A 14,370-nucleotide genomic window follows, 5' to 3' on the forward strand; every position below is an offset into this window, starting at 1 on the left:
GCTCATTCTTGTGTTTCCTCCATTTAAATGCATTCAATTCACAAAATAACACATCTCAGAATTTTATTTTAGGGGACCGGTGCTGTGGTGCAGTGGGTTAATGCCCTGGTCTAATGCGCTGGCATGCCATATGGGAGCCGGTTCAAGACCCGGCTGCTCTACTTCTGTTGCATCTCTCTGCTGTGGCCTGGGAAAGCAGTGGAAGATGGCCAGGTCTTTGGATTATTGAACGAAGATGATCATGCTCTGTGATTGTATAGCACAGAACAAAGTAGCAATGTCACCATGACCAGGCTACTAAATTCAATGATTGACTCCACCAATATTTAGATGAGTCAAATGACTCCATTTAGCTAAATGAACTTTATCTTGAAAGGAAAATATAACTAGGTCATAATACATGGTCCTTTTTAAAAGACTTATTTGGAAGAGTTACACAAGAGAGAGGGAGACGAGAGAGAGAGAGAAAGACTGAGAGAGAGGGATTGAGATTGTTCTTCCATCCACTGGTTTACTCCCCAGATGGCTCCAACACCCATACTGGGCCAGGCTGATGCAGGAGCCTAGAGCTTCTTCCAGGCCTCCTGCACAAGTGGCAGGGGCCCATCCTCTTGGGCCATCTTCCAGTGCTTTCCCAGGTGGGTAAGCTGGGAGCTGGATTGGAAGTGGGGCAGCCAGGACTTGGATGTGCACCCATATGGGATGCTGGCACTGCAGGCAGTGGCTTCACTTGCCTAACATGCCATAGCACTGTCCCCTGTGTGGTCTTGTGGCTATTAAATTAGAGAGACTAGGTAAGCATTAGTCACTCTGAGCTATGCCTTGCAAATCCTGGGTAAAGCAACACAGCCAAGTTTGGAAATATTCTGAAGAAAGAATATATGTCAGAAAGAAATTCTCTGTGAAGAGAATGGTTTAGCCATGAATCCTGGATTATTTTCATAAGAAGTAGCTCCCAGCCCACGTCTCCATGCAGAATCCTCTGCTTTGAATGTTATAGTCAGATCCCTGGGAAAAAAGAGAGGACAACATAGAGTCAACAGTTGGAACATCTTCTCTTCCAGATATTCCTGGGAATCCTATGGGATTCCTCGTTTCTGGGTGGCCATCGTTTCAGTTCCTTCACAGGATGTAAGCCACTGTGCACAGGTTTGATTCTCAGGCACCTAGCTGTGGCCAACTCCTGGTCATTCTCTCCAGAGGAATCCCAGAGACCACTGCAGCTCTCGGGCTGAAGCATTGCCTCAGTGATCTTTGATGCAGGCTGTGTCTATGAGCACAGAGTGGCCAGGGGCGCCTCCATCAGCACCACCTGCCTCTTGAGTGTCTTCCAGGCCATCACCATCAGCCCCATGAACTCCAGATGGGCAGAATCAAAGCCAAAGCTCCAAAGGTCATTAGCCTTTCCAGTGTCCTGTGCTGGGTCTTGCACATGCTGATAAATATCAGAGATTCCTATACTTATGAGTGACAAATTGAGAAATGACAATATGACAAAAAGTATAGATTTTGGATACTGTTCTGCTTCCCCAGGTGACCAAGACAGACACAGCAGTTGGAATGTTGTCGACCTGCCATGATGTCTTGTGGTTTCTGCTTGTGCTCTGGGCCAGTGGCTCCACGGTTTTCATTCTGCACTGGCACAGGAAGAGGGTCCAACACATTCATAAGAGCAACATCTTGCCAAGATGCTGCCCGAGATCACAGCTCCTCAAAGAATCCTAGTGAGCACGTTTGTATGCTTGGGTTCCTTTTCTTCCATCATCTTTATTTATTTTCATGTTTTGGATGAGACCGCTGGTGGCCTTAGTTGAACACCTCGGCCTTAGTTAATGCTTGCCTTCCAACTGCCAGTCCCTTTATTCTTGAGTCACAAACGCTGTGTGTGCACTGGAAGAAAGAGACAATTCTCTCAATTCAGGAGAATATAAAAGGTCTGGTTTTTGTTGGGGTCAAGACATGGTGCACCTGTGCATCAAAGGCTCTGAAACATGACTGTGAGCTGGTCTCAGGGCAGAGAAAGCTGTGAAGAGACAGAGATCCGGCTTCAACAGTAAGTGATAGCAACAGGACCTGAAATTGTTGTAATACCTTGTGAGTATTCATATTCATACAACTCTATTTTAGTAGTGGTCACATTATGTGGGTTCGTTGTACAAGAATAAAATGGTTTGCTCTGAAACAGTGCAGATACTAGAAATTTCTTTGAGTATGTGCTTTTGTTTCCTAGAATTCATTGGTTATTTAATTGTAGGGTTAAATCCATGAAACATGGTAGCATGTGAGATGCTTCAATAAGCACTTTGTAGTGAGTGGCGATAGCTCTGGGTTAGAATGGGAGAGGCCTGGAATGAAGGTAGAAGACAGGAAGGAAAATAGGTTTTAATTGTTGTGCCTTTGAAGGCTAGGTTGTGAATGTTGTTTTATGTCCTAGGAGATAGCATTTATTTGATACTCCTACATACTATATGATACTACTTATGGGACATGATCAGCAGATCATTAATAGTTTTGGCTAAATATTGGAATAATGAAGGTCAGGGGGCAAAAGAATAACACAAAGTGGGACACAGGAAGATGGGTCGGCCTGGTGTGGGTGGGAGGCAAACACTAAATGTGCTCCATGACCAGGATGAACTGAATGCAATTTTGGAAGGAACAGGTCTGCAGATGACAGACAGAGGGTTGTAAATGAACCTCTCACAAGCGCCAGGATCTGAAGGTTCATAAGCAAATCCCACCGTGCTTTATATATCACAGGCTCCTGCTCAACTCACTCAGTTCAGGGGAATTAAATTATTTGCACAGTTCTCACACTTAAGTTTTTTGTGAACTTTCTGGAATAAACCTTTATTAATTTTGTAATTAATAGATTTTAAGATATATTTGCTTATTTGAAAGGCAGTGTTACACAGAGAGAGGAGAGGCAGAGAGAGAGAGAGAGAGAGAGAGAGAAAGGTCTTCCATCCACTGGTTCACTCCCCAATTGGCCACAATGGCCGGATCTGCACTGGTCCGAAGCCAGGAGCCAGGAGCCTTCCCTGAGTCTCCCACGCTGGTTCAGGGGCCCAAGGACTTGGGCCATCTTTCACTGCTTTCGCACGGCATAGCAGAGAGCTGGATTGGAAGTGGAGCAGCTGGGACTTGAACCGGTGTCCATATGAGATGCCAGCGTGTCAGGCCAGGGTGTTAACCTGCTGCGCCACAGTGCCAGGCCCTGTAATTAATAAACATGAAATATGAGTACAAGTCAAGAGTTCGCATTTAGAACCAAGCCATGAAGCTTGAGCTGTAACCCAGCCCAGGGGCTTGAGCTGTGAATGTGACTAGCTCATCCAGTGTACACACACAGACAGCCTACACCCACAAAGTTACAGGGGAAGGACACACAGGCACAGACACTCACACACTCAAATGTACAATCACATTCACACACCACTCACCACATGCAGCCACCCACATACTCACACATTTTCAGTCACACTCTTACACTGACGCCCACACCAAATACACATTCATATTGAGCCGGCACTGTGGCTCACTAGGCTAATCCTCTGCCTACAGCTCTGGCACCCCAGGTTCTAGTCCCAGTTGGGCCACCGGATTCTGTCCCAATTGCTCCTCTTCCAGTTCAGCTCTCTGCTGTGGCCCAGAAAGGCAGTGGAGTATGGCCCATGTACCCGCATGGGAGACCAGGAGGAAGCACTTAGCTCCTGGCTTTGGACTGGTGAGCATGCCGGCTCTAGCGGCCATTTGGGGGGTGAAACATGGAAGGAAGACCTTTCTCTCTCTCTCACTGTCTAACTCTGCCTGTCAAAAAAATAAAAAAGAAACAGACAGTCATATAGTCACACTCTGGCTCCCAAATCCCACTCACCCACCCTGAATGAGTACGACCAAATGAGCTGCTCCTATGTGAAAAGACAGTGCTGGGGCCAGCCCAGTGGCATAGCAGGTAAATACACCGCCTGCAGTGCTGGCATCCCATGTGGGCGCGGGTTTGAGTCCTGGCTGCTCCACTTATGCTCCAGCTCTCTGCTGTGGCCTGGTAAAGCAGTAGAGATGGTCAAGTCCTTGGGCCCCTGCACCCATGTGGGAGCCCTGGAAGAGGCTCCTGGCTTCATATTGGCCCAGCTCTGGCCATTGAGGCCAATTGGAGAGTGAACCAGCAGATGGAAGGCCTCTCTCTCTCTCTTTCTCTCTCTCCGCCTCTGACTCTGCCTCTCTGTAACTCTGCCTTTCAAATAAATAAATAAATCTTAAAAAAACACCAGTGCTAATCACAGTTCTCTGGCTCCCTGAAAACGGAGGTCATCTCCGTCATCAGTAGTCCTTCCAACACTGCCACGACCCCCAGGGTGTTCTTCACAGCATGTGACACAGGGGAGTGAGTGTTGCCACTTTAGGTGGAGGTGCATGTGGGGAAAGCTGGAGTGTTTGGAGAGGTGAAAGCATGCAAGAGAGTGATAGAGCAGAGAAAAAAAGCAGGGAAAGGGGTGCTCTGGTTTGGATTTCAGTATGAGCGAGGGTCCATGTGTTAGAGGCTTGGTCCCTGGGTGGCACTATTTGGTGGTGGTGGATCCTTTAGAAGGCAGGGCCCAGGGACCAGCACTGTGGTGTAGCTGGTAAAGCTGCCAGCTGCAGTGCTGGCATCCCATATGGGCACCGGTTTGAATCCTAGCTGCGCTACTTCTTCTTCTTTTTTAAAAGTATTTATTTATTTGAAAGGCAGAGTTACATAGAGGCAGAGGCAGAGAGAGAGAGAGGTGTTCCACCTGCTGGTTCACTCTCCAGATGGCTGCAATGGCCAGAGCTGTGCCAATCCAAAGCCAGGAGCTGAGAGAGTCTTCCAGGTCTCTCATGCAGGTGCAGTGACCCAAGGACTTGGGCCATCTTCTACTACTTTCCCAGGCTACAGCAGAGAGCTGGATTGGAAGTGGAGCAGCAGGGACTTGAACTGGCACCCATACGGGATGCTGGTGTTGCAGGCGGTGGCTTAACCTGCTATACCACAGTGCCAGCCCCTGCTCCACTTCTCATCCAGCTCTCTGCTATTGCCTGGGAAGGCAATGGACGACCACTCAAGTCCTTGTGCCCCTGCACCCACGTGGGAGACCTGGAAGAGGCTCCTGGTGTCAGATTGGCCCAGCTCTGGCCATTGAGACCAATTGGAGAGTGAACCAGCAGATGGAAGTCTTTTCTCTACCTCTGCCTCTCCTCTCTGTGTAAGTTTGAATTTCAAATAAATAAATAAATCTTAAAAAAACATCATTGATCCCATGAAAGATAATCCTGTTGAAGAAGTTTCAGTTTTGAGCTAAGAAGATTTTGAAGCAATCAAGAATACAGATTCCATAACAAGTCAGATTTCACTTTTGGTAGCCCAGTGTCATGAAATGAAACCAAACCTTGGCGCCATTGCAGAATATAAATAGAAGGAAGAATTATATTTGTAAAGGGTAGCAGACTTGGACAAAATTACTTATGAAAGAGATAATTTTAGACAAGCAAAGGAAGATCTGTGGAAACACAGGCTTAATGAATTTATGGCAGACTGTTATATAGTAACAAATACAAGAGAATTACCAGATGCTTACCTGGGAGGGGAAGCTGAACTGGAGCTTAGAGACAGCTTGATCCTTTCTCTGAAGGAATCCTGCGCAGTGTTCCACCACCTCAGGAAAGTTGGAAGATCTTCAACCATTCAGCAGGAGAGAAAACACTTTGTTCCTTGGCTTTAGAGTTTGCTCTCCATCATTACAAACCCACTCCCCTTTACTTCATGGATGAAACTGATGCAGCCTTTGATTTTAAAAATGTGTCCATTGTTGCATTGTATATATGTGAACAAAAATGCCCAGTTCATCATAATTTCACTTTGAAACCACATGTTTGAGATTTTGGATAGACTTATAGGAATTTACAAGACATAAAATATAACAAAAAGTGTTTCTGTCAACCTAAAAGAAATTGCATCTAAAGGACTGTGTTGAATTTGTTCCTACTGAAGACTTCCAATTAAGTTGGGATACATGTAGTGTATTATATTGATTATCTAATTGTAATGAATTATATAAAAATACATATTCTTTAACTGAATCATACATTTGGTTTCTATTTTACTCTGTTAATTAAAAGTCAAAGTCTAATAAAATATTCTCTGTACATGCAAAAAATTAACAAAACTAACTAACTAACTAAGCAACACTAAGGAGTTCTTATACATCCTTCATTCAATTCTATCCTAAATAAGTTTTGACTTTAGAGCCACTCTCCACATTTTGTATATATGAAGACATAGAATTTCAACAGTATATTTATCCTGAAAATTCATAGGCATGTAAGTAGCAAGATTTCTAATCCAGAAAGCAATTGTTTGCTAATATGAATTAACCAATAGTTTGAATATTTAAGTGCTTATAAAGTATTTGAAAGAAGAAAGTCAATCAACCTAAATGGGAACTTGGCTTAGCAGTTAAGATGCTATTTGGGATGCATGCATCACTTGTGGGAGTGCCTGGGTACAAGCCTGCACTCATCCCTTGTGGGAGTGCCTGGGTTCAAGCCTGCATTCATCCCATGTGGGAGTTCCTGGGTTCAAGCCCTGGCTCTACTCTTGATTCTAGCTCTCTGATACCATGCCTCTCGGGAGGCAGTAGCTGAGAGCTGAAGAGTTGGGTCTCTGCCACCCTAGTGGGAGACCAGGATTGGGTTCCCAGCTCATGGCTTTAGCTCAGCCCAGCCTCAGCTGTTGTGGGTATTTTGGAAGCTCTCTGTCTCTCAAATAAAATAAATAATGTCTATAAGGAAATGCTGGTTCCTCCAGACCTGCCCATCAGCTGTACTAAGCTGGAGACAGCAAGCACAGCTCCCCGAGACTCTTACATCCAACCACGGACTCTCTGAAGTGAATGTGAATGTGCATTTGGTTTTAATAATATGCTCAGGCAAACGTGAAATAAAGAGCATGTTCAAGGATCTTGGGACCATTTTGAAGGCCAAAGCCAGCTTCTGGTCAATGGGAAAGCACCCAGTGCTGTATGGAGCCAAAGCTCAGCACACATCCTCACTACTGTAGCAGAATATGTGAGCATTTCTGAGAATGGAGGGCATCAGGACTGGGGCAGGTTCCCGAGGAGCACAATTCCCTGGATCTCTCTATGGGAAGATCTGAGTGGACAGGGGCCTTTTCTGCATTCCAGGAGCTGCCAGGTACAGAGACACCCTGGTGTGTCTGGTAGGAGAGGTTGTTCTTTGGTATCCAACACTCAGGGATGGAGATAAACACGGCTCCTATCACATCCCCAGGGTCTGTTGGTATGCTTTTCAAATAATGATTTCCTTATTTTATGTGCTTTGAAGAGCCTTTTTTTTTTTTTAAAGGATTATTTATTTGAAAGGCAGAGTTAGAGAGAGAAAGAGAGAGTGGGAGAGGGAGAGAGAGAGAAAGGGATTCTTCCATCTGCTGGTCCATTCCCTAAATGGCTGCAATGGCTAGGGCTGGGGCAGGCCAGAGCCAGGAGGCCAGGAGCTTCTCCCTGGTCTCCTACGTGGGTGCAGCACTTGGGCCAATGTGCTTTACATCTGAAGTCCTCCTTTCATGTTCCTTCTTCCTTACATGAAAACATCACAAGAAATAATCATCACCAATACTTTTTTGGATATATTGCAATGTTGAAACACCATAGATAATTCACAGCACATTCATTTGTAAGATACTAGTATAAAGCTAATTAAGTACCAGTTTGCTCTCCAGATGGAGTATTCTGCATCATGTTGACATGCAGCCCCCTTTTTATGCAATTCAGATATCACATGGCGCTCCATGGTGATGCATACCAACATTCTTTGCAAAATTACTTAACTTCCATCCTCTGGTTTACTCCCCCGATGGCCACAACAATCAGGGCTGGGCCAGGCCAAAGCCAAAAGCCAGGGTGCCAAAGGCCCAAATCCTTGGGCCATTTTACACTGCTTTTCTGAGGCCATTAGCAGGGTGTGGATCTGAAGTGGAGCAGCTGGGAGCTGAAGTGGCACCCATATGGAATGCTGATGTTGCAGTTGGCAGCTGTATCTGCTATGTCACAAAGCCATCTTGAAACCTTTTTCTGTAATTAAAAAAGTTATATAGTATATCCATTCCTAATTTTATAAAACACTATGTTATGATGATGGTGCTTCTTTTATTCTATAGAGTAAGTCATTAAAAAAAGGACTAGGCCAGCGCAACGTCTCACTAGGCTAATCCTCCGCCTTGCGGCGCCAGCACACTGGGTTCTAGTCCCGGTCAGGGCGCCGGATTCTGTCCCGGTTGCCCCTCTTCCAGGCCAACTCTGCTGTGGCCCAGGATTGCAGTGGAGGATGGCCCAAGTGCTTGGGCCCTGCACCCCATGGGAGACCTGGAGAAGTACCTGGTTCCTGCCATCGGATCAGCGCGGTGCACCGGCCGCAGTGCACTGGCCGCGGCGGCCATTGGAGGGTGAACCAACCGCAAAAAGGAAGACCTTTCTCTTTGTCCCTCTCACTGTCCACTCTGCCTGTCCAAAAAAAAAAAAGGACTATCACATGTAAATAGTGATAATTCCTTTTACGAGCCATCCTGAAATATAAGTAAAACTGTGGTGACAATAATAAAATACAAAGAGTTAACAAAATAGAGGGATGCCTTTATGATCAAATTTCCAACAGTCAGAAGCATATTTAGGAAAATAATAAACATAATATCATAAGTTCATAATATCATTAGTTCAGAGAGAAAACTGACCATTTTGTTTTTTTATTCATTTTTAAAAAGATTTATTTATTTGAACCTCAGAATTACACAGAGAAGGAGATGCAGAGAGAGAGAGAGCGAGGGAGAGCGAGAGAGAGAGAGAGAGGTCTTCATTCACTTGTTCACTCCTCAGATGGCTGTAATGTCTGGAGCTGCACCAATTTGAAGCCAGGAGCCAGGAGATTCCTCCAGGTATTCCCATGTGGGTGGCAGGGACCCAAGAACTTGAGCCATCTTCCTCTGCTTTCCCAGGCCATAGCAGAGAGCTGGATTGGAAGTGGAGGAGCCAAGACTTGATCCGGTGCCCATATGGGATGCCCGCACTGCAGCAGGCAGCTTTCTCTGCTATGCCACAGCACTGGACCCAAACTGTCCATTTTAACTTCCAATCAAGGCCCTATGTCAGGGCCAGCATTGTGGCTCAGCAGGGTTATGCCACCATCTTCAATGCTGAAATCCCATGTGAGCACTGGTTTGAATCCCAGCTGCTGCACTTCCTATCCAGTTCCTGAGTAAGGTGCTTGGGAAAGCAGCAGAAGATGGTCCAAATGCTTGGGCCCCTGCACCCACGTGGGAGACCCGGATGGAGTTCCACCTCCTGGCTGTGGACTGGTGCAGCGCCAGCTGTTGCAGCCATTGGGAGTGCATGGAAGATCCCTCTCTCTCTGTAACTCTGCCTGTCAAATAGGTAAATAAATCTTTAAAAAAAGAAAAAGTTAAGGCAGAAAGAACAAGAATACTGAACAAATGGCAAGAGGTGCACACGGTAATTAGATAAATCCAATCTCAATTATATGCAGTGTTATTTTAAAACAAGGAGACTATTCCTGTTAAACATTGTTTGACTATACTTAGTTAGTTATAAATATATACCTAAAATATAAGGCTTAAAGTAGAAAAATGAAAAATCAATTTCATGTGGCTTAATCAATTAATGACTGTATAAATATCAAATAAAAGAGGCTGTAGATTTAAAGCAGTTTATTATTGTGACTAATATTTTTATATTTGTAAGTATATATTATCCTACTATGATTGCTTGATAACAAATGTAATCTAATAGTGTGTATTACACCCTATATACATACACACGTGTGTGTAAGCATGAGTACAGGGTCTTGTAATATGGCTACCAAATAACTGTGCCTATACTATTGTACAACAAGTGAGTATTATAAAGCAAATACAAGGTACATGTTTCTGATAATGTTGGGGGATTTTGTATTCCTTATCCAGGCAAAGCAGAGCCTGGGTACCCTGGAGTCACAGCTCATGAGAAGATAGGGGCTAAGAGTTGGGAAACAGACAGCAAATAATGCAGAGATGTTCACTGTCAACCGACTGGGCTTACAAAGAAGAGCCAAACACACTTGGAAAGTGGAGGAGACCATGTAAAAAAATACAAATGTGCTCACCAGAGCAAGGATGCTCCGAGTAGCTCTGGATTCAGGGGAAGTCCTGGGGGAAGCATTCCTGGGACCATGAATGTGCTGCACCTGCTGCTTGTGTCTGTGCAGGATGAACACCATGGAGCTGCTGGCCAGGAGCATGAGCTCCAAGGACACAGCATCAGGCAACAATAGTAGTGCCAAGAACAGCGAGCCTGTGAAGGTGTCTTGGAAGACAGCGTTGCAGTACCCATAGTCTTTTCTCTTTGTGATGCTTGTGTTGATCCACTTACTTGTCATGTAGATGGGGGAAATGGTGTTTATTAACATGTTCAGGATCCAGCACAGCATGGAGGAGAGGCCTATGTACCTGGGAGCTTTGACTTTAAGCTCTGCCCACCTAGAGTTCCTGGGGCTGATGCTGTCCCAGCACGGCGTTCTCACACTTGTGAGTACACGTATGCACTCAGCAAGCACTGCGTTCATGCACGTGCACACGCTGCCTTCCAGCGGCAGGCTGATTCAGACACTGCTGCCGCCTTCTGTGTCCTGTAACTGTGACCGGGTCAGCAATAATGCAGCTTTCAGGATGGCTATCAGAGTTTTAAAATCACAGAGAGAAGTCCTCAAGACCTAGTGCCACCTAGAGCGTGGCCGTGAGTTCAGTTCACAGGCACGTACACAGATAGAAGAGAAGCCATCCAAGACTCCACCATAGAGCAGTGGCAGAGGGACAGGAGCGTGGGTTTCCTGATGTGATCCAAGTACATGGTAAGGTATTGAAAAGTCTCACTGGGCCCCAGAAATATCCAGCATTACAGTTAGTCGCATTTTTAAAACGTTTCACAAAGTATGGAAAACACAAAGAAAATGCTTGAAAAGAACGTGTATGTGTGTGTGTGTGTGTGTGTGTGAAGAGAGTTGGGTCTCAGGGGCTCGGGTGTGTCGCTCCTGCTTTCTCTAGCTCAGTGCTGCTGGTAATGGGCGTAGGTGACCCCACGCTGGCACTGACAGGGCCCCACCAAGGCTGCAGGATCCCAACTTCCTAGAACAGGGCCCGCAGCACTGTGTTCAGGCGAGGCTTGAGAGGCAGCCATTAGCCGAGTGGTTCTGGACCAAGACTGCCCAGCGGGATCACAGGGCCAGGTCTGAGAGAAGCGCTCACCCACGGCTTCTCCCACAGCCTCTACTGCACTGACCTGGGTGAGAGCCTCGGTGCTGTCCTCATGCAGTGCCCGGGTCCTACTCAGGGTCACGCATGAGGGTTTCCCGGGGCACTGAGCTCCCCCCTCCATGGGTGGCTGGGAGTGGGTCAGCCAGATCCCAGCCAGATCCCCACTGTGGGGGCAGACACTGTTTGTGGTAGAGGCCGGCACCTGCAGGCAGGAGAGGAGGAACTACAATTTTGTTCTCGGTGTAGGAGCACCTGTTCCTGAATCTCTACAGCGCCAAGGCACAGGGGAGGGTGGCCTTTGTTCCCCTTCAGAATCCTTCTGCCTGTGGGTGTGCTGACACCATTAAAGGCAGCGGGACAGCTGGAGGGCATCTTGGCAGAGAGAACTGGAGACAGAAGAAAGGGCCGCATGTCAGGTCCCTGTGGCCCAGGTCAGAGGCTGCGCCCTCTTTTCTTCCTCAAAGGCCTCGCATTTTGCTGTTGGAAATATCACTTCTCACATTCCTGCCTTCTGAGTGAGCTTCAAAGGACGAGTTTTCCCTTTTCTTCTGTGACCGTCAGGTGAGCTCTTTCAAATACTTCTCTCCTATATTCCAGAACCTTCTCTTCCTCCTGGCTTTTTCTCTTTCTTTTCATTTCTCTTTTCTTTTCCTTTCCTTTCTTTTCTTTTCTCTTTTCTCTTTTCCATGAACAGTTCTCACCATGAGTTGATGACCTGTGATGTTGAAAATGGTCCCTTCATGGTGGATGACCATGGGAAAGCAGGGATACCCGACTCCTATCAGGGCTGAGGTCAGGTCCTGGATATCAGTGTAGATGATGATTGTGTAGTGTTCAGGCTCCATCTGTGTGCTCCACAGATCTGTGCAGAAATGCACACTGGAACAAGATGGGATTCCTCACCAAGGATATCTCAGAAACTCTGTAAGGGAATCAGAAGAGATCTGCTCCCTGGGATGCTACAGACAGACTCAATATTCTCTGTTCAAGGGTCCATTGCTGTGGCATAGTGGGTAAAGCCACTGCCTGCAGTGCCTGTATCCCATAGGGAAGCCAGTTTGAGTCCCGGCTGTTCCACTTCTGATCCAGCTCTCTGCTATGGCCTGGGAAAACTGTAGAATCTGGCCCAAGACCTTAGGCCCATGCACCCATGTGGGAGATGTGGGAGACCTGGAAGAAGCTCCTGGCTCCTGGCTTCAGATTGGCCCAGCTCCAGCCATTGTGACCAACGGGGAGTGAAACAGTAGAAGGAAGACCTCTCTCTGTCTCTCTCTGCCTCTCCTTCTCTCTCTGTGTAACTCTTTCAAATAAATACATCTTAAAAATATATTTTGAGACTACAGAACCTGGGAGAGGTGTGTTTCAGAGCTTGTATAGATCCTACGTCTTCCACGATTCGATTCAGATTAAGCTTTACCTGCTTTTGGTCCACAGTATCACAGCAAGGGGATGTGCATCAGCACCTGCCACTGATTTGTGCTGGGACAGCTGACAGTAGCTTCAGTCACCTGGTCTAGGACTCTGCCTGCTTCCTCCAAGAGGGACATTTTTCTGCATACAATGAAAGCATATCTTGGGGTGACTGACTTAGTGATGTGTATACATCACAACCTATAGTGCGAGTTTTCCGTTTTTAGGTTCTCTTTGCTCATAGCTTGCCTTGGGGGATGAAGGCTCTCATCTTTGCTGCCTATCAGCTGCCACAGTTGGGAGGGGCTGAAACACTGTGACCTCTTCCTCAGGTTTGCATTTCACTGTGCTCTGGTCACAGGTGAGCTCCTCATCCTGCTATTTCGAAAACAAGAAACAAGAACCAGGTAATTAGGCTGTGCCCAGGTGTCTTTATATTGTAAGATATAACACAGGCACAGATGATAAATGGAAGACAGTGATAAATGGAAGAGAATACATCAAACTTGGAGGCAATAGCTCTGATTTTCTATCATGTGTGTTCGTCTCCACGGTGTGTTGTAAAGAACCCCAAATCATCCTCTGGAATCTGTCCTTTTCACACAGTTAAAAATGCTGAGAGAGCTTTGATGACAGGGACCAAATTGCAGGTGGCAGGAGTGAGCTCTTAGTGGGCAGCACAGTGGGATGACTGCAGGAACAACAGAGAGGGAAATGTAGGTTACCTTATTTGACCCCTGCACACTGTAAACCTGCATTGCAGTGTTACATTGTGTCTTAAAAATATATATATTAATAGTAATACAATTTTCAAAAAGATTTATTTTGGAGTTATGGTTACAGGGAGAGGAAGAGACAGAGAGAAAGATCTTCCATCTGCTGGTTCACTTCCCAAAAGACCGGTCTGCAGTCAGGAGCCAGGAGCTCCATTCAGGTCTCCCATGTGGATGCAGGGGCCCAAGCCCTTGGCCATCTTCCACTGCTTTCCCAGACATATTAGCGGGGAGCTAGACTGAAGTGGAGCAGCTGGGGCTTGAAGCAGCTCCCATATGGGATGCCAGCACCACAGGCAGAGGGTTAAGCTACTATGCCCCGGCGCCGGCTCTTAATACAAATTTTACAAAATGTTTTTCTAGAAAGTATGGTGAAGGAAATACATTTGGAAAAACAATGTCCTAGTTGTATTGACAGGAAACTATTCTGCATCATTTGTTTGTGAGTAAGTACATGTTGTTTTTATGTGTGTGCTCATCAAAGGTGAAAGTTATTTGATCAACTGTGTGGGCTGCCTTCCTAACTTGCCTCTATCATTCTTCTCAGGTATGGAACTCCTTCTAACATTCTTTCAGGGTTTGCTCTGTGCATTGGCCTGGATGTTTCTCTTCTATAAATCCTAGGTCAGAGCACTGCAGGCTTGATTTCACTGAATGCCTGCTAAGATAGGCTCATAAATGCGGATGACGGTGTTCTCGCTCTCCTCGCTGTCGTCTTCCCTTATGTGCATTAATAATGAAAATCTGGTAGGAGGGCATCTACAACACGGACATCCAAACCATTGCTGCTGTGATTCCTGCTTTCTATCAGAGATTATACATTCCATAGTATTTTTTTTTCAATTCCAAACC

General features: G+C 46.1%; 1 protein-coding gene and 1 long non-coding RNA gene across 2 annotated transcripts in view; one reads left to right on the forward strand and one right to left on the reverse strand.

The window, feature by feature from the left end:
• The window catches only part of LOC127488753 (uncharacterized), an 80,514-nt gene that overhangs the window by 40,132 nt on the left and 26,012 nt on the right, over positions 1 to 14,370 (forward strand). The window lies entirely within an intron of this gene.
• LOC127490209 (vomeronasal type-1 receptor 4-like) lies at positions 9,745 to 10,745 on the reverse strand. The gene has a single exon (XM_051842389.2). It carries the CDS (start codon positions 10,645 to 10,647, stop codon positions 9,946 to 9,948), a length of 702 nt encoding a protein of 233 aa, XP_051698349.2. The 5' UTR covers positions 10,648 to 10,745; the 3' UTR covers positions 9,745 to 9,945.

The sequence above is a fragment of the Oryctolagus cuniculus genome, chromosome 18 (assembly GCF_964237555.1).
Source record: "Oryctolagus cuniculus chromosome 18, mOryCun1.1, whole genome shotgun sequence".
Classification (NCBI taxonomy): Eukaryota; Metazoa; Chordata; class Mammalia; order Lagomorpha; family Leporidae; genus Oryctolagus; species Oryctolagus cuniculus.

Bases quoted from the DNA above. Each gene is read 5' to 3' on its own strand.
- LOC127490209 (XM_051842389.2), bottom strand. From the start codon at position 10,647: ATGAACGCAGTGCTTGCTGAGTGCATACGTGTACTCACAAGTGTGAGA.